Here is a 19,026-nt window from a genome sequence, read left to right as displayed (position 1 = left end):
TAATCTATTAAATTCTGATGATAGAAAAAAAATTTACTCGTTGACCTTATTATTTTTTTGTTTTGACTTTTGTTTGGTTACAGTTTGCAAGTTCTGTGGAATTTTCATGTAAAAACAAACATATCCTTCACTAAAATTAAGATTTTTTTTTTTCCCCGCAAACTCCTTGACTCGTTCTCTTCAACTTGAAGCTCCATGTTCCCCACTGAAAAAGCATACACTAGTAATCTTTACAATCTCTCTCTCTCTCTCTCGCTAAAAGTTGTCCATTATTGATGCATGCCTATGTCGTATTAGTCACGGTCATCGCGTATTTTCCTTTGTCCAAATCAAGAGGAGCGCTTCGTTTGTCGGCGTCATTATCGACATGATCTTATCATCTGCTTGACTAGTCTAATCCCCTCTCGGAATAATGTCAATTCAAGAAGGATCGAAGCTATCCGGGCTTCGGTTCATTTGAGACGCCATGTGTGGATGGATGTACACGTACGATGGCCCTCGGATCCCGATAAGACAATGACATGAATGCCTTGTCGACAACTTACGAGTTGCCACGTCGCTGCGTGATTAATGATGGGCACAGAGTGTTAACATCACTCGTGTATCCACGTCACGATAAAAAAATTACTCATGTTAATGTCACTTGAGTCACATAAAAGAAATAACGTCCACATCAATTGATCGAAATAATTATATTGATAAATTATCAAGATTAAATTGATAAAATTAAAAAAAATTATGATTGAATTAGTAGAGATATAATAGATTTTCTCAAAAGGATTTAGATGAGGATAAGCAATTAATCTTTCGCTTTTTTTTTTTTTTTGTGTCGACATAATTTTCGCTTTCTATGTCGGTAGATTTTGTGCATTTTTTGGCTGAATTTCTTTGTCCTCGTTCGCTTTTATGTAACGTTGGACGTGGTTGGCTATAGTCGCGGTTCAGGCGGCGTGGGCCTCCCCTGTCCAATCGCTACCTGTCTCGCCTGTCGGCAAAGGAAAGATGAAGTTGATGGCTTTACAGATGTCCCAAAGCTGATAGATGTTCAAGCAAGGCGGAATTGCCAGCCAGACGATTATCCTGTTCAATGTTCTCCTTTTTATTTTTTATTATTTTTTTTTCTGTGCGTATCAAGGTTCAAGCAACGATTGATTAATGCTTTAAGACCAACCCCAAATTTAGTGCGGTTTTCTAAGCCGAATGTATCAGCAAACAAGACGGATCCGGCAGGTGGGAGAAAATTGTCTAAAAATTTATAAATTTATTATACGACGATTAATTTAATTTTAAACTTTTTAATTATATCAATCGAGTTTTAAATCTTTTGATAATTTGTCAATTCAACTTAAGACTTTTAATTGTGTCCATTCAGTTATAAACCTTTTGACGATTTATCAAGATAGTTCCTTCGGCCTATTATCCAAATAATAAATTTGTGACTAACTTGTCAAAATAAACAAATCATCAAAATATTTAATATTAAATTAGCACAATTAAAAGATTTTGAATCAAATATACTGTATAATAGGTTTTGGAACGTTTTGGACAATTATTCCCGCACTCCGTATAAAGTGAGATGTTTGATCCTTGGCAGAGAAGCAACAGAACAACCCCGTTATGCATTGCCACGTGAAGCCTGTCTAGCCGCGGCGAATAACCCATCATATGCTACTCGCATTAGTCAATCATTTCTCGAAGACAGTAGAGTAATTCGGATCAATAACCTCTGTTCTTTAGCTTGCTTCTGAACATTATAATAAGAAACAATGCAATGGTTCTCGGCATCTCATTGACGTAGATGAAGAAGAATGATGGATTCAGAGGCGAGCCGTAGAGCGTTGTCCCAAGCTAGGAGGTGCATCAGCTATATATTCTCAGAAGAAACTCCTATCCACGGCGACCATCGCAGTCAGGCTAATCCATACGACCGTGGATGCCACATCATCACCCAGGGCAAGTGTTCTTTTTTTTTTTTGAACGTTAGCGTAAGAGGTTAAAAGACGATGGAAGTCCATGGGTTGCAGTGTCTGAAGGGAAATCATGGTGCAACTCTTTAGTGCACCTCTCTCTGAGAAACATGTGACATTCTGGCTCTAGTCATCGCGTTCTTCCCTAATTTAAGTTCTGTAGAGGACAGAGATTGAAGACATGAACATTCAGCTCAAGCAAACCATCTCGCCTGACTTTCCACCTTCAAACAACAATCTGACCACGAGTTTTGTTAAATGGGACATTATGAAACCAACCGCGGATCTCTTTTTCATCACTATTATTGACATGCGCCGAAACCATCCTAGAAGAGAATCGGACACGGACCAAAATTTGGACAAGATTTGATTAACTAGGTCACATTCCAAGGCCGCGACTTAGAACGCCATACATAAATTGAGCATATTCAACTGTCATCCATACTAACTTCCAACTTTGTAAGCAATTAAAAAGAAAGAATAAACTAAGCTGCAAGAAAACGATGCAGAAGTTGAAGAAGGAAAATTGCCCTTATAGAAGACCATCAGCCCAACCAAAAATGCCCATCAAGAATGAAATTCCCCGAAATGCCAAATAGCTTAAGCAGTGTTCTTCTTTAAAAGAACCACCACCTCCGTTGCCGTGGCTTTCTCTGCAAAAAATATTCAAACACAAGTCAATAAGACAGCACACATGCAAAAAACGTGTTGAGAGAGAGAGAGAGAACCTTCTGATCCTGTGCTTTTGATTGTAAGACGATCGGCCGAGAAAGGACACTGTTGTCAATGTCATGAATGAAAGGGCGCACCTTCTCCTCCAACATCTCATTCAGCTACAAATCAAATAAATCATTTCGTGTGAATGCAATGGATGGCATCGTTGTAAGAGTATATTGTCATAGACCGGAGGTTCCGTAACCCAATCGACCGACAACATAGCCCGGATGATCAATCAGACTAGAAGCGTCTTAACCTCTAGGACTTGAGTCATCTAGACTAAGAGACAGGCGATACTCTAAATATACCATGTTCTAGCACATTCTTGTCTTAAATGTTGGTAGTTGGTAGATGAGGAGATGGAATTTCCATCATTAGATCTAGAGTAATCAATAGAAGTTACTGAGAGATCTATTGCATAAATAGGGAAGCTCTCCCCCTCATTTATCTCACCCAACATTTGCAATAGAAAAATTCTCTCCCAGAGCTTATCTTGGCTTAGGGGCAACTCACAATTTAAAGGAGTCTAAGGGTCTGTATGGTAATGTTTCTGTTCCTGAGAACATATTTGGAACAGAAATATGTTTTTGTGTTTCTGTTCCTGATTATGATTTTCAGGAACAGAAATGCGTTTGGCAAGTAAAAAAAAAAAACAGTTTTTTTACCAAAAGGAAGGATCTATAACCGCGGGCGACCGGCAGCGGCGGTGGCCGGTGGAGGCGGGGCGACCGACGGCGGTAGCGGCGGCCGCTTCAACTCCTCGCCAACGATGGTGAGCGTTGGTGGCTTGCACAAGCTCGCCCTCAAGTTGTTTCTAAAAAGTGTTTCAAAATCCAGAAACAAGTTTTTTTTGTTTCTCATTTTTGCTCCAAAAGTGTTTTTGTTTCTCAAAAGTGTTCTCGGAACACTTTTGGAACAATTTTTTACCATACGCGTTTATTTTCCCAAAGTGTTCCGGGAACACTTTGAGAATAGAAATACTTTTTCTGGAGTGTTACCATACGGACCCTAAGTCGCCGCACGGTCTCGATCCCAAGCATCGGCCCGTGACAATATCATGTAAAATTTTTATCAATGGAGAATAAAGCATTCACTGAAAGTATGACTCGGGAATGGATGAGCTTGTGCCAAATCCATTATGAGAAATTAATAGCATCTTGTCGTCACCTTGAACTGAAACCTATGAAGTGACTAAACAATTGAAAGACCCAGAAATAAGTCAACAAACCTTTTCCTGACGCCATTTAGCTTGCCATTGCGCATCCAAGATTCTATCGGCAATCTCTCTCTGGGCATTAAGTAGTACAGTCATCTCATATAATTTATCTGGATTTTTTAGATCCTCTTCATTCCAAGACGATGAATTGAGTGGAAGTTCTAGCTCCTGCCATTATCTGAAATTAGTTCTACCGTCAAAGCAAACAAATTACACCACGCAGAAGTTGATTAACTGAATGGTATTAGATCAGTCAATTTATAATGCAAGAAGAGGGATGCAATCCAACAAAAAGTAATACACCAGATGGAAGAAGTACTCAATCCGATAAATCAGGAAATTCCTTCAACATCATGACAAGAACCACTAGAAAATCTGAGATACTCACACCCCAATTTTGAGGTCTTGGAGGAGGATCGAGTTTCATCACTTCTGCCTCAAGAGCCTTCTTGGCTTTGTAGTAAGGAATATTCTTCACAAGAACGGGATCATCTCGTGCACGGACTGGATCTATAGAAATTAAAGCCTGCAATCAAGCAGAACAATGATTTCAGGAAAATACATCATACGACATCATTCTACCAAACTTCTATGAGTTTATGTAATAACATATAAATGTTAATTAGGATTCTCATTTTGTTGTCAGTAATGTCGCCAAGAGTTTTTGGGGTTTTGCATATATTGTCCAACAAATTATCCACAAATCATCTCCTCGTGGAACACAAAAAAGGAAGGTTCTATGCTTAAAGGGAGCCCTATATTCTTCTTTGTATACTCTACTGTCAGACAAAAGATTTTGGTGCTCTATAACACACCTTTTGACAATTGGACTTCACAGTTTGATACTAAAGCCATATCCAGCGGCAAGTAAAGCATACAACTAGCCAACAACCACAATATAGAATCAAGTTAAAATCAACTAGGTGATCATGAGCATCATGGAGAAAAGTATGAACTATCAAGTGTAATCAGTTTTAAGCTGTAGAAGAGTTTCTCATACATAATGTGGTCATCATTTCATCTTACCTCCTGCATATGCTCCCAGCCAGGTTTACGATTAGCTACCACATCTCGAATTTGATCATACCTCATGGATTCCTAAATAAAAAAGAACAAGCAGTTGGTTAACAGTCATGTCCTTAGATATCCTCAGACGGCAATGGGTAATTGGATTTCAGAACCAGGACTAACTTAAGCAAATCAAACAGAATAAGAACCTTGTATTGCCACCATATTTTCTGTTTGACTTCATCATCATATTCAAATCCACCAACAATTTGAGGGAACGTAATCAACCAGAATGCAGCAATGCTCGGGTCTTTCATGCTGTGGACAATGTGCTGCAGAGAAGGAGGCAGAATTGTAAAAGGGAACTCAAAACAGAACATGCCATTCTACAATTACATTAGTTCATACGCATGTAAAAGGTTATGACTAACTACTTTCAAGATCAAAGTGCTGACTAGTTCTTTTCTAATATTTCCTCTCCTGGAATTTACTACCTTCAGGCTAAGTCCATCCAGTAGATGTGCATCCATCAAAGAGATCATATAACCTAAAGCACCAAGCAGGTTGCAGTTCAATTCACAGTTTACACAAATTAACCAACATTAATACCGAGAGTTACAACTAGGCTGCAACTATAGAGGACCACCCAGAAACTAGCTATTTGAGAGATAACTGAAAGGTGGCAAAAGCTAACATTTGATAACAGTAATTAGCACATTCATCCTGCAGAAACCTCCACTCTTGTTCATAATGGGGGACAGATGTTCCCTGCTAGCAGAGATAACCTTATCCAGATAGGACCTTTCTCTTCTTTAGAGGAAAGACATATGTATCAAAACCAGATGAATATTGCCCCAAAAAGCACTATGACAAAATCCCCACAGTAGCACCTTAAAAAGGAACTACAACAAAAGTCTGTCAAACGAAAGAGATATGGTCTATAACAAACATTCCTATCAGAATATGCACGTTTTTTCACCTAATTATACTACAAGCAAGTGAGAAATGAGTAAGAACTGTAGCTTGAAGTAAATAAATAAGGTCAGCATTTTCCTATTTGTACCCAGGTTGTACCGCAACAAAGGTGCCTTTTTCTAACAAACAACACATGCGTGGTGCATAAAGCATAAGAGTTTGCATACAAAATCTTGTGCAATGAGGACAGATATCACTAGATGAGAATGAAGAATCTGAAAGGGCAAGAAGACAATAGGTGTATGCTAGCCTCATAAGGGTAGTCCATTTTTCTCATGACATTATACGCTTTCCATGGAGGCTCCATAATCTACAAAAACAGAAGATTGTGAATGTAAGCACTACATAACAACTTCCTCTGCAGATTTGCAAGAGATTAACAGATTCGAAATGCAACTTACATCATCTGCAGAAATTCTGACTTGTAGTCTGTGTTTGCATTCTGGACAGCCCATGACTCCCTGCCATGTGGAAACAAAGATATGATGCTTTGCTAAAGTGGTTTCAGTCAATACGTGCTCAAGGCTGACATATCCACACAGCACCATTTCCTTGCTAGCATTGCTGAAAGGAAATTTTGAGGCATGGGTACAGATTCCTTCAAATTTACGACCTATAGCTCACGCAACTTGGTTCTCTAATTGAGAACTGCTGATCATAGAGAATCATGCCCAGGAGAAGTACGTCTAGATGGAGGAGACAGTTACCCTCATATACATGTAAAAGTGACCGCTCGTGGAATTTCAATAGTTCTTTGCTTTTAAACCATAAGTAGTTGGTAAATAACACCCACCGTTCCATCACAAGTTGGACAATCCTTAGATGGCAAAGGCGAATGAAGATCAACAGACAAAGGAAGGTGCACGAGTTCAGCACGTTTATCAACAATGGCATCAGCAATGCATTCGGCTGTTGCTTTCTCTCCACTGCATGAAAGTTTATGCCAATAGTCAAAAGGGGAAGCAAGAAAGAGATTGAGCATCCGAAGTGCCAGTCAATAATTATGACTACCCAATATTCAAAGATGAGTGTTGCTCATACTAGGAGCAACATGTTCATATAATGTAGAGTGGTACTACCATCTTCTAAGCACATACTTGCAAGTTCTAAGCCTGACCAATATATCCCAGAGTGGTTAGATGCAGCATATTTTCTGGAGATAACTAATACTCTCTCCATGTAGTTCAGGATTCAGAAGATAGGTAGATTCTAGATAACTAAATACTCTCTCCATGTATTTCAGGATTCAGAGTTGAAGCATAAAGCATATAAAAATTTATGTTAAGTGCACACTCGCTCATGATACTAGAACTTGTTATCATAATGCTCGCATCAGGCAGGCAAAATATCAGAAAATGCCACTAAGAGACTCTCAGTAATAAACTTTAATGCTAAAGAAAAATGGGCAGGAATGCAACAAAATTTCTCAAAAAAATTTTGGTGAACAAACAGTAAAAAGAGTAACACATGGGCACAGTCATGAGAGCTTAGTAATTTCCGGTCAATTTGACAGCCTTTTAACTAGCAATAACCGCACCATCATTTTACTGTAATGGAACGAAATGCAATCAATTGTCAAGAGACATAACAGTTGTCACTTATAGAGTGACATTAAGCCCATATGTACCTCTTCAAGCTGTAGTTATTCACTTGATAGTGCACTTTTCCTGATCCTTTGCACATGGTACACCTCAGTGCCTGCCATCCATTGCAGGTTTTGCAATTCCTGCATTATCAGAAATCCAGTCCACGAGCAGCAATTGCAGTTAGCTACCAAAGAAGACAACAATATCAGAAGTACCCAGAATGATAATTTAAGATATGAGGAAAAGAAGCCACTTCATATAGCAGATTAGTTGATCAGCGTTTGTATGGAAAGTACCGAGAGAGTAAGAAAAAATTCGTCCTTGTTTACAGCTCATAAGAAATAAGGGTACATATCACATGCTCTCCATGCCAAACATCTCTCTTCATGTTCAAACAATGTTTAATTCTTGAACCGAGCAAAGGTCTCAGTCTGTTTTTTCAAAACCTGCGTGGGAACATCTTAGTGGCAAGCCACCACCGGTAAAATTTTTTATTGAATTTTCAAACAAATATTAACTCAGGGAGTAAGGAAGAATCTCCAGAACCCAGTATGATACGGAGATAAGAAAGAATGTAAAATCAAGAAAAGCCAACACAAGAAATCAGAAAGCACCTCTGACATATCACCTTCTTTCCAAGCTCCAACGCAATATCATACGTCCCAAGAGTGGCAACAACCTGCCCGTGTATAAACAACAGCATTGACATGTAAGGTTCAAATAGTGCATGTTAAAGTCTCGTGCAACGAGCAAGCAATTGATCACATTGCTGACTAGTTCAATTACTCAGAAAGAATATAGGATCCCACTCAATAGCACGAAAACAGAAAAGCCAGACATTATTATGCAGAGTCCCATTTCCAAACACACGAGGTTTATAATAACTAGTTTCCAAGCTGAGAATCATAGTGTAAAGAGCTCTGATGAACAGACATTAGAACAACCCATTAAGCAACAAATAATTCAGGCACTAAACTCAAATCTACTCCTGTTCTATCGGTAAATGTCCATGCACCGTACATTGCCAACCTACTTCACAAGTGATTAACCTTTACAGTAATCCGATATGAGTTCAGCAGGGGAGAAAACACAACAAAAAAGGAAGAATTATCTTATGAGTACGGTAATCTAATTTCATCACCTACGACATAACTAACGCTCCAGACCCCGGAAGAACCTAAAAGCCCGCTTCTCAAGACAATTAATTAAACTACAGAGAGAACTTGAACACAGTCAGCATAACTAGTTCGATTACGAAGGGAGAAACTCACGAAAATGGAGGCGTAGGATAGCTTGCTGATGAACTCGGGGACGCCGAAGCCGCGAGGAGCGGAGCCGGCGATGTCGAAGGCGAGAGTGATGGGAGAGAGGACGACCTTGATCGGGAGCTCGACGATGTCCATCAGCTGCTGGCCATAGCGAGCGGTGAAGCTCTTGTACTGAGCGCCCGCGAACTGCTGCACGCTCTTGATCAGACGCTCGGTCCCTCTCGACATTGAAGAGGATTGAGAGAGAGAGAGAGGTGTCTGAGTTCAGGTGATGCTAGTGGTGAGTGGGAGAAGATGAACAGGTTTATCCTCAATCCTCAATTGCTTGTAAACCTCCGTTCTTGCAACCCAACGAGTTTCAACCTCAAAGTGTGAAATAGTTTCCGATAAACCCTTAATTTTCACGTTAATATGAGATAATTTCGAAGTGTCCGATGCTAAATGTGTCCTGAAGCGAAACAATGAAAATATTTTTGGGGCCAAATTTTTTTTTACAAACCGTGGATAAAGAAATTTTGTAACTACTTGTATATTAACATACTTTTAATAACGAATGTATCTATGAGTCTCGATATTTGTTATTATCTATTTTTTGAGGCTCGCGTTATGAATGTATTTATGAATATTTCTTGAACTTAATATTGATTTATCAGCTCTTAACAATCAAATTTAAAATTGAGTTAGTATTATGAAAAATCGTAAACTGGTAAACATGTGATAAATTTACCTTTAAATTAATTTTTTTATCACAAAAAATATAAATCGGTACACTTATAATAAATTTACTATAAATTAATTTTTTGACCACGAAAAATCTTAAATTAGTACGCTTATGAGAAATTTACCTTTTATTAGTTTCAATTAAATTGAGTTAATACGGCGAAAAATTCTAAATTGATTCGCTTGAGACGAAGGAAGGATAATAACTCTAAATTGATATACTTGTCAATTGTCATATCATATTTAATTTAATAATTTGACGGTAAAATGTAATAAAAACTAGGATATGCTTTTCACGGGCTTTTCGGGCCCTATCTTTCGTTCCCACGGAAATTTTCTATTTTCTGAGTCGATAAATGAACCGGTCCACGTGGCCCAACCAAACCGGGCACGTTGGCTCGGCTTCATCCCCTTCGCCACTCTTCCTCCACTAGACTTCCGACCTTCGGTCACAGCACAAGCGCACGGCAATGGCGTATTGCAACTATTGATAAAAGCACCAATGAATGTTCGAAATATCCTCAGTTCGTCCTAACACTCAGTCTTCTCCTCTCTCTCTCTCTCTAGAGAACGGCAATGGCGAGTTCACCGGTGGTGTCGCTGAACGGAGTGATGGCTGGACGAGCGTCTCTGGGGTACATGGAGAGTAAAGCACCGATGAAGTTGAAGCTCTGCCGACGATTCTGCACCCTCGGATGGGCGTCGAGCGCGGGTGGAAGCATCGCTGCTGAAGTTCACCGCGACTCCGTTCCGAGGTCGAACCGCCTTATTGCCATGGGACGTCATTCTGGTATTTTCTCTAATCTGCTCGTTCAGATTACTTCCTTCTAGTATTTTGCTCCATTCGCGCTTGTAGTTGTTTCATTTTCAGTTGATTAAGTTTGGCGACTAATGATTGTCGTTGAAGTGGCGAGCGTAGTATGCCAAATGTGACCAAGGAAGGTTAGGAGGATGGTATCGATGGAAGCTTGAAGCAAGTGAACAGAGTGCGTCTAAATGAAGGAATGGTTACAATCCTACACGTTTAAAGAAGGAATACTGACGAAGGATGTATGGTCAATCGAAATCTGAGACCTTTGGTTCGGATACATGTTAGAAGTTTATTTTTTTTTTTTGGGTGGTCAAAATACATGTTAGAAGTTGAGCGTGCAGTTATTGGTTGTTAATGGTTGGAGTGCTTGCTGTAACTATTGAAGCTTAATTTGGTCTCTATGCCTGTTTTGATTCTGCTTGTATGCTTACAATGGATGAGATATGGTTTTAAGCAATCTTGCTCGACAGTTCAGTTTGCTTATGCGTATTTCCTTAGGTGTTCGGAAGGAGAGAGTAGTGCCAGAGTACACGTATGGATTGTCTGCTAATGGATCAGTCCTGCCTTTGCCGTCTCCTAAGCGATACTCTAGTGAACCTACAAGGTGTACGGGTTGCCTTCCTTTTTCCTTGAAGGTAGTTGTTATGTGAAATTTCCAAGACCAGAATCATAATTTGTTGCTGAGAATTTGTTCTTTCACATCTAATGGTCATTATCCTCACTTATAAGAAACTAGGAAAAATCGTAGTTTCCACTTGAAATGTTAATCCATCTCTAGCATTGACGGGGAGCAAAGAACTTTCTCAATTTCTTGCTTTGATGTGTAGTGAATGAAGGCCTTTGTTATTTTCTCTTGGCATTTAGCCGGGATCCAACAATCAATTCTAATGCTTGCATGCTATACAATCATTGTACTGTCTGCAGGATAATTGTCTGCTTCCTATCATGCCCGCTGAATTAGCTCTGCTACCTCTCTTTTGTGTTGTTTGTTTGTACATATCTTTGTACTAGTGTCACACATGATATGAATGGAAAATATTGGTTAATTGGTGAGCATGGGAGAAGATTTTATGTAGTCCTCCAGTCGTCGTGTTCTCTCATCCATTAACTTGCCTGTAAAGCCAGTGAAACTTTTTCTTACTTCAATTCCATAGCTAATATCTTTCAGGCTGAAGGGTACCATTGCCTCTTTAATGATGCTCTTGAACTTCATCATCTGGGCCCAAACAATTTGATTCCAAACCATGTTCCACAACAGACTGGCAGAGGACTCGCAGATTATGCAAACATAAGCACATATGTGAAGGCTGGGGCTCTTAATTCAAATAACCCCACTGAACCATTGCCAGTATGTCTGTCCTCTCTTTTATTAATTTGTTGGATTTTGCATCAAGTTGTAGCTTCTTTCAGTAAAGATAATAATCATTTTTTTGTCTGATTTGTAAAATTGCATCACTAGCAATATATCCCTGTACATCTATTTTAAGGAGGGAATTGGCTCGACTTTGTATGTGTTTTTGTTTCTGCAAATATCCCTTGATTGAGAAAATTGTAGAAATAAGGTTATCAACTCTCTTTACTTGCAGCGCTGTGTTGTTCTAGACATTGAGGGAACCACTACGCCGATATCATTTGTCACTGATGTTCTCTTCCCATATGCTCGGGATAATGTCGGGAGACATTTGTCTGCGACATTTGAATCTCCAGAGACTCGTGATGACATTAAGTTACTTCGTTCCCAGGTGAGATGCTCATTTCACAATTTTTGGTTTGCTTGCATTTTACATTACTTATCTGCAAGACAGTTTCAACTTTAGTCGATGCTTTACCTTTTCTGCCACTGAGGGGAATTTTCTCTCACATTTTGAATGATGAATCCTGTGGATCATTCAGCAGTGGATAGTTTCTCAACCATTCTCAGTGGTCTAGATGTTGGGGGACAACTTTAAAAAATGGTTGATAAAAGCACTAGAGGGATGTAAATTGGCATGAATGGTTCAGATATCGAATATTGTTTGAGTTGCTTTGGCAATTGGGCTTTTCTGCGACAGTCTTTTAGGATATTCTTCACTTGGATTATATGTGCTTCTGTATACCTTGTTTATATCTTGCTTCCACTAGACAGGGTAATGCAATTTGCCTCTGGCTATCTTACTATGGCCTCTGTGCCCGTGGAAGCACCTTGATCCTTGTCTCATAATTGGACAGATGAGAATAAACATTCATCAACTTACAGTAAAGAGCAGAGAGAAAAGAAAGGAAAGAAAAGGAAAAACTTTCTATGCCGAAAGTGGACACGAAGGAACTGTTTATAACCTCAAGTGTGCAACTGTTTGTTCTGAAAGTTTATATTGTTACAGAATGGCTCAACACATATTTACTGTTTAACACCCCCTCATGCGGAGATCATAAAATATTGAACTCAAGTCTCTGGCTTTGACTCGTGTTGAAGTTGATTGTGCAACTTCTGCTATACAAGTCTGAAACGGTTAGAGACTGGCTTGATATACACTTTACATCTTTATAGGTGCAATGAACAATAGCATGAACTTTGCTTTTTGTAGATGGTCCGAGGCATCTGTGTAAATATGCTGGAGATCATAATCCTGTGCTCCTTAGATAATGAATGACTATACCTACAATGAGAAAACTATGCTACTTTCACAGAGGGTGTCCTTTCATGTCATAAAAAGGAAAAACACAAAATGTCAATTAACCACTCTGACAGCAATTTGGCAAGCTTTTCTATTTCGACAGATGCTTTTGCTTCATGTAAAATCAGACTTAAGCGGGGCTCAAACAATTATCATGTTATTTGGCTGGTAAAATTATAGGGTTTTACAAGCTTGTCGTAGAAGTACAGAAGTGGAACCTGAGATTGCAAGGAGAAGATTACTCACCCCTGTGAAATATCTTACGCCATTGGCCTTCCTCTGGAATAACCAATTAATTCTTGTCATCCAAAACCAAGAGAGGAATTCTGTTCTGCTGTTGCATAGTCAATTGGAGCCTCAATATTTCTCTCTTTATTCCCAGATTATTCTGTTTACCTTGTAGGTCGAAGATGACTTAAAACAAGGTGTTCAAGGTGCTGTGCCCATCCCAGCTGATGAGGCAGGGAAGGAACAAGTCATAGCTGCTTTAGTTGGTAACGTGGAAGCTATGATAAAAGCTGATCGCAAGATCACTGCCTTAAAGCAATTGCAAGTAGGCATGACAAACTTCTAGACGTGTGCTAAAGTGGAGGCAAGCCTAACTGGCCCTACATAGCTAACGCTTTTCCATGCAGGGTCACATTTGGCAGACAGGCTTTGAGAACAATGAATTGGAGGGAGTGGTTTTTGAGGACGTACCAAAGGCTCTCACGAATTGGAACAGTTTGGGCATAAAGGTTTCTTTTTTATTAACGAGTCAAATCTCTGTTTCCGTCTCTTTCTTGCAAAGCCCTTCCAAGAAAGAAAATCACCAGTATTCCATAGAAGATGCTCATGTTTTATTTGTCTTACTTTTGTGGACAAACTTAGTTTACGGGATGGTATTTAGAAAGATAACGAGCAAAGAAAATTTTAAGTCGAATGGATAAAGTTACTTCAGATCCATAGATCATATTGATGTCGTCATTAATGTTAGGAAGGGCTTTTGCTTCTTGTTCCCGTGACATTACTTTGTTTGAGGACTCTACCTTATGGTTTCATCTGCAGGCAGTTACATATGAACTTGTTTTCTGATTTATATGTCTGCGAGGCAAGGGTGTCGAAGAAGAAATTCTGTTATAGATGCTATAACCTGTCTATAGCCAGTGATGTCTCGGGCACAACTTGGTGCATGCATAGAATGGAATCAAATTGCTAGTACTTTATTGAATTTAAATTAATTAGCAGTTCAAATTTGATGTTTGAAAAATTATCAAGCTTCTCTCTCTCTCTCTCTCTCTGACACACACACACACCCACATGCACACACAGAGTTGTCGGCTTGTGAGCTTCATTAGGTATGTTATTTATTGTGCAACAGGTTTATATATATTCCAGTGGTAGCAGGTTGGCACAAAGGCTTATATTTGGCAAAACAAATTATGGTGATTTAAGAAAGTACTTGTGTGGATTTTTTGACACCAATGTTGGGTAATCTTGTAGTTCGACAATTACTCTCCTTAACAGCTTTCAAGTATACTATATATAAACTGGATTATCTGTGTGCGTGTGTGCAGGAATAAGAAGGAAACACAAAGTTACATTGAGATCTCAGAGTCATTGGGAGTTGATAAACCTTCGGATGTGTTGTTTCTTACAGATGTTTATCAAGAAGCTGTCGCTGCCAAGGATGCAGGTAATTAGCTGCATTTAGTATCCCCCTTTCCTGCAGTGTCTGCCAACACCATTTTGCATGTGCCTCCGATTGTCATCTTTTCTCTTTAGTGCTTGGGAATCAATCCTTGATCTTTCATTAAGGCCCCGTTTGGAAAAAGGAGGAAAATGAGAGGAATGAAAGTGGGTGTGTAAAATTGGACAAATTCTGAGGTTTTTATAAGAATATGGAGGGAATATTAAAATCTTGGCCAATTTCCATCCTTCCCTCAACCCCCACTTTTCTCTCCCTCCTTGATTTGCAAGAGCTTCTAAGATGTCTGAAAGGTGGACATTGTCAAGGAAATTAAATTAATCCTTCATGTCCTGCTTTTCAATTACTAGAATAGACTCCAGCAATCAGGGTTGTATGTTTTGTCTTTTGAAACCCTTGTGATGACATGCGATTTCCGAATTAAAGCGCGGGTCCCAGTCAAACTCACCTGAAGAAGCCGTTGATTACCTTTAGGAGGAACAGGAGAGAACGTCCCATTTCAAAGTGACTTTTGCTCCTTAACAGTCTTGTTTTGTGGAATATCTAGCTTTGAACTTATAGGTTGTGAAAAAGATCTTACTATCTGCATTTATTCGTTTCCGATCACTCAAAATACATGTTACCTTGTCCTTTTGAAGCTTCAATTGGTTTTCACTGTCAGATAGCATATGATTTTGAAAAATTGAGGTATACACAGTCGCACTTCTTAAAACTATCAACCTGTTTCTGGAGATTTAGAGCATAACCTGGTAAAACTTTAACATTCTACGGCATTCTGGTCCATGATTAGCTGTATGTGCAGTCTGGTTTACTTTAGGCATTGGCTGTATTATCCGCCCAAAAATGCTCTCGCACTTTGCTTTGATATCTTTGCATTAGTTTTGGGTTTATTAAATCACCATGATGAAATCTTTCCTGTTGCTGTTGGCATGTTCTTTCTCCATTGGTGCTTCATCAACTGTAAATGCTGCTATAGGTTTGGAGGTGCTGATCTCAGTCCGACCAGGAAATGGACCTCTTCCAGAAAATCACGGTTTCAACACAATAAGTTCATTCTTGGAAATCTGATAGCACATGAGTTGTAACTATATCACATGTTACATGATACTGGCGATTGTAAGTGCAACTATCCAAATAGTTGATTAATTATTTTTCTTCGCTGGTGTCATTTTGTTCATCGGTATGTTTAGGAGGCCGTTTTCCAACACAGGAAATTATACATATGTATAGACACGCCCGCGTTTGCACTATTAGTGCTGTGGAGGATTTCCTCTACTTATCTGGTTGTTTCAACGTGGACACTGGACAGGTCCCTTGAGAGAAGATGCTCATAACCTCCAAAATTACGCGAAATGAAGCAAACACGGACAGATCCGATGCATGTGCCAATAGCAAAAGAGGCATTTTAGCTCTGTGGAGATACAGAAAGAAACTAATCAAAGTAAACCTAACAGAGACTGATCAAATGTGATTAACTTCAAGAACTGTTTCCTACTTGCATTAGCCACATCTCTTGAAAAGAAAACAACATCAGGTCCAAACTTCCATCCATTTATATACAGATCTCAGAATTCATTTCAGCAGTACAGTTGTGGACGGTCACGTACATACATGCAAATGTCATCGTTGGTTTACTGGGAAAACAGGAGCATCGCCTCTCGCGAACAGCAGATTCATATCCTAGACAATGGGGCAGCGAGGAGGCTAGGCGTTCGCCAAACACAATCCATTTGCCCTCCGATCTATGCCCCGTGTCGACATCCCGGTGTCTTCCGTCTACCCCGTGAAGAGTGTTGGCGCCTTCATCGCATTGATTCCGGCTGTCTCTAGCTGAGTTTGCAACAATTCTTTTCCTTTCCGTACGGTGGCTCTCGGCTGCCCTATAAAACTGTCCCATGTGTTTACACCGAGAAAGTGGGCCAAGTCCTGTCCGGGTACCTTCCCAGCGAAGCCTTCATTGTACTGAACCGGGAAGGTGACCCGACCCATCATCGATCAGCCTCTGGGACCACCGAATCCGATGCATATATACTCACTCATTCACTCACAGGCTCACAGTTCTGAGACATGACATTATCGCCTTATCATGATTCATCATGTTTGAATTGAATTTTCAAACATGTCTGCAGACAAAACCCTCTTTATCCGGTTGACTTTCTCTCTGACACGCAGTAAAAGCTTGAAAAAGAGAGAGAGAAAGAGAGGGAGCACCCTTTTCCTTTTCCACTGCTTTTTACATGGAATCTGCTGGTCACAGAGACAGAGGGAGAGAGAGAGAAAACAGGGAGTTCTGTAGATCTCACCGGTCACCACCCAAGGATGCTTTTTTGGTTCATCAAAGTACTGTGTCCGTCTGACAACTCACCCATTCTTCTTCCCAACATTTTTAACGTCAACTTGACATATGTGCTTGGTGCCATTCAAGCACCAGTCACGTTCTCTTTATCTATCAAAGACTCCACTGACTTCCCTGCTCATTGTGGAAAAAAGACTCTGCAAGAGAAAATTTCTTACCTCAGAGAGAGAGAGAGAGAGAGGGAGATGGCTGGATGTTGAATTTGTTTGTTGGTGTTCTTTGACCTACTCTTAAAAGAGGTGGATCTATCAGACAAAACTCAGTGTGCAAAATTAAGCAAAAAGATGAGGCATTGGAACATCAGACAACAGAAATTTTGAGGGTGTCTATGAATAGTGAAAGAGAGACTTCATTTTTTTTGCCATTTTTGCTGGGGGGCTTGACTTGTCTTGGAGTCAGGGGGCTAATGAAGTTTGAAGTAAAAGATGTTAACTCTCAATAAATAAAGATCCTCCTGTTTTTTTCTTCTTTTTCCTGCATAGCTAGCTTATAGAAGAGTGATCATCAAATGGTACCTACAGTTGGAGCATGACCTCCTCAACTCAACTCAACCACATGGGACTGAAAATCATGTTAGGGACATATAATACACACAGAGGAACCCTCTATCTCCCTCCCTCCCTCCCTCCGTCTTCACGAGGAGGCGCCGGAGACGCGGGGCGAGGTCACCGGGAACAGCGGCAAGAGCTGAGGCTCGGCGTCCCTCGGCGTGTTGATCGGCGACGGATGCAAGTAAAAGCCCTTCTCTGCTATGGCCCTCTCCTCCTCGGAAGAATTCCCTAGAGAAGGTGAGGACCTGTTGAAAGGGTCTTCGTTGAGTGGAGTGACCGGGCTGAGCGCGAGCCGAGGGAAGTCGAGCATGCTCGGCGACAAGATCTCCGGCTTTCTTGGCGAGAACCCAGAATTGGGAGCGAAACCCGGGATCAGAGTATTGATCATGAGGCTGTTCTTGAGGCTGTTCCTCCTCTCGTAGAGCTTGAACCCTTGTTTCTTGGGAGGAATTGCGCTCTTGGAATTATTAGGCGGGAGCGACGGTGGATCTTGAGGAGAAGTGCTCGCGTTCGGCGGCTTTGAGCCCTGCTTGTTCACGGTCTCGGATGAGCCGGTGAGCATTTGGACCACCTGCTTGAAGTTGGTGGTGTCCGCTTGGACAAAGGTGGTCGGGTAAGGGTTGGACTCAGATCTGGTGATGGTTTTCGGGGTGAGCGGATGGGGCGTTGTTGGAATCTCCGCCGCCGCGCCTCCATTGTTGCTCATGGGATGATCACTGCTGGCGCCGCTCTTGTTGCCATTGATGATGCAGCTTGAGGAGGAGCACATAGGAGCGTGTGTGCTCTCTCTCTCCTGCTGTTTAATGGTAGCCTCCATTGATGGGGGGTAGAGAGATAGAGAGAGCAAGGGGACTGACTGGAAGAGAGAGAGAGAGAATTTGAGTTTGGGTGGAGAAGAAGAGGTGGGATGAGTGAAAAACAAGGGGCTTTTTGTGTTTTGTTGATGATGAGGTGAGGAGAGAGGGAGTTGCTTATTTGCATTGTTTTGCTTTGTTCCCCCACTTTCTATCCCAAAAGACCTTTTTTTTTTCTCTTAAATGATGTTAGCCATACTAAAACAAATTCATCAGTTAAGTAATTTAAGGAAGCCGTTATACCGACAGATCGACAAGATCGTCGTTATTCCGACTCCACGATATTTCAATTTTTCTTTATCAGACCACAATATTTCAATTAATGAATGCTTTATGCAAAATACGAGATGATAATGTGTGGATCTATAATCAGAAATAATTACCAGACTGTCAGGGAAGCATTTTTTATAACTTAACAACCGATTCCTATCGAGCTCCTTAAAAAAAGTCCGCGACTTCACATCACTCGATAAAATCAGTTTAATTCACCAGCCTTAATCTGTCTTTCACATTCGATAATACATTCACTCTCGAATTTTCTCGAGGGTGTGGGGCAGGAATTGATGGGGAAGTGTGACAATGAAAGGATGGTGTTTTTTTGGGGATTGAAAAAGATGAAAGAGCATTGGTTGTGCTAGGAATTTAGGCTCAAGAGC

The 19,026-nt window shown here is 40.3% G+C and overlaps 3 protein-coding genes across 4 annotated transcripts; 1 reads left to right on the top strand and 2 right to left on the bottom strand.

The window, feature by feature from the left end:
* Window positions 1-2,313: 2,313 nt before the first annotated feature.
* Window positions 2,314-9,075, bottom strand: LOC115726251. Its single transcript, XM_030656035.2, has 12 exons — window positions 8,741-9,075; window positions 8,084-8,148; window positions 7,511-7,609; window positions 6,677-6,809; window positions 6,285-6,344; window positions 6,134-6,193; window positions 5,118-5,240; window positions 4,927-4,998; window positions 4,289-4,426; window positions 3,913-4,068; window positions 2,696-2,800; window positions 2,314-2,620 (listed from the first exon to the last, which is right to left on the bottom strand). The coding sequence occupies exons 1-12, from the start codon at window positions 8,963-8,965 to the stop codon at window positions 2,585-2,587; spliced, it is 1,272 nt and encodes a 423-aa protein (XP_030511895.1). The 5' UTR covers window positions 8,966-9,075; the 3' UTR covers window positions 2,314-2,584.
* Window positions 9,076-9,868: 793 nt separating this feature from the next.
* LOC115726252 (probable bifunctional methylthioribulose-1-phosphate dehydratase/enolase-phosphatase E1) lies at window positions 9,869-15,766 on the top strand. 2 transcript variants are annotated; one of them, XM_030656039.2, is made up of 9 exons: window positions 9,882-10,247; window positions 10,767-10,903; window positions 11,527-11,616; window positions 11,855-12,010; window positions 13,326-13,475; window positions 13,558-13,659; window positions 14,283-14,392; window positions 14,479-14,597; window positions 15,586-15,766. In XM_030656039.2, the coding sequence occupies exons 1-9, from the start codon at window positions 10,034-10,036 to the stop codon at window positions 15,675-15,677; spliced, it is 1,170 nt and encodes a 389-aa protein (XP_030511899.1). In that variant the 5' UTR covers window positions 9,882-10,033; the 3' UTR covers window positions 15,678-15,766. The 2 variants fall into 2 exon arrangements, with proteins under 2 accessions (XP_030511900.1, XP_030511899.1); XM_030656040.2 differs by lacking the exon at window positions 10,767-10,903 and having other exon boundaries at window positions 9,869-10,247; window positions 11,423-11,616.
* A 304-nt stretch (window positions 15,767-16,070) lies between these two features.
* Window positions 16,071-18,518, bottom strand: LOC115726254 (VQ motif-containing protein 4-like). Its single transcript, XM_030656044.2, has 2 exons — window positions 17,539-18,518; window positions 16,071-17,108 (listed from the first exon to the last, which is right to left on the bottom strand). Exon 1 carries the CDS (start codon window positions 18,331-18,333, stop codon window positions 17,599-17,601), a length of 735 nt encoding a protein of 244 aa, XP_030511904.1. The 5' UTR covers window positions 18,334-18,518; the 3' UTR covers window positions 16,071-17,108; window positions 17,539-17,598.
* Window positions 18,519-19,026: the final 508 nt, after the last annotated feature.

This window comes from Rhodamnia argentea, chromosome 2, assembly GCF_020921035.1.
Source record: "Rhodamnia argentea isolate NSW1041297 chromosome 2, ASM2092103v1, whole genome shotgun sequence".
Classification (NCBI taxonomy): domain Eukaryota; kingdom Viridiplantae; phylum Streptophyta; class Magnoliopsida; order Myrtales; family Myrtaceae; genus Rhodamnia; species Rhodamnia argentea.
This window is presented reverse-complemented; position numbering and strand designations above follow the sequence as displayed.

What these genes read in the sequence shown, in the direction of transcription:
- LOC115726254 (XM_030656044.2), bottom strand. Translation starts at nt 18,333, where the DNA reads ATGGAGGCTACCATTAAACAGCAGGAGAGAGAGAGCACACACGCTCCT.
- LOC115726252 (XM_030656039.2), top strand. Translation starts at nt 10,034, where the DNA reads ATGGCGAGTTCACCGGTGGTGTCGCTGAACGGAGTGATGGCTGGACGA. An exon ending in TGCCATGGGACGTCATTCTG is followed by an intron (nt 10,248 to 10,766) that starts GTATTTTCTCTA and finishes GTATTTCCTTAG; the next exon opens with GTGTTCGGAAGGAGAGAGTA. An exon ending in ACCCCACTGAACCATTGCCA is followed by an intron (nt 11,617 to 11,854) that starts GTATGTCTGTCC and finishes CTTTACTTGCAG; the next exon opens with CGCTGTGTTGTTCTAGACAT.
- LOC115726251 (XM_030656035.2), bottom strand. Translation starts at nt 8,965, where the DNA reads ATGTCGAGAGGGACCGAGCGTCTGATCAAGAGCGTGCAGCAGTTCGCG. An exon ending in GCTGGGAGCATATGCAGGAG is followed by an intron (nt 4,427 to 4,926) that starts GTAAGATGAAAT and finishes GCTTGATTGCAG; the next exon opens with GCTTTAATTTCTATAGATCC. An exon ending in CTAAATGGCGTCAGGAAAAG is followed by an intron (nt 2,801 to 3,912) that starts GTTTGTTGACTT and finishes TTTGATTTGTAG; the next exon opens with CTGAATGAGATGTTGGAGGA.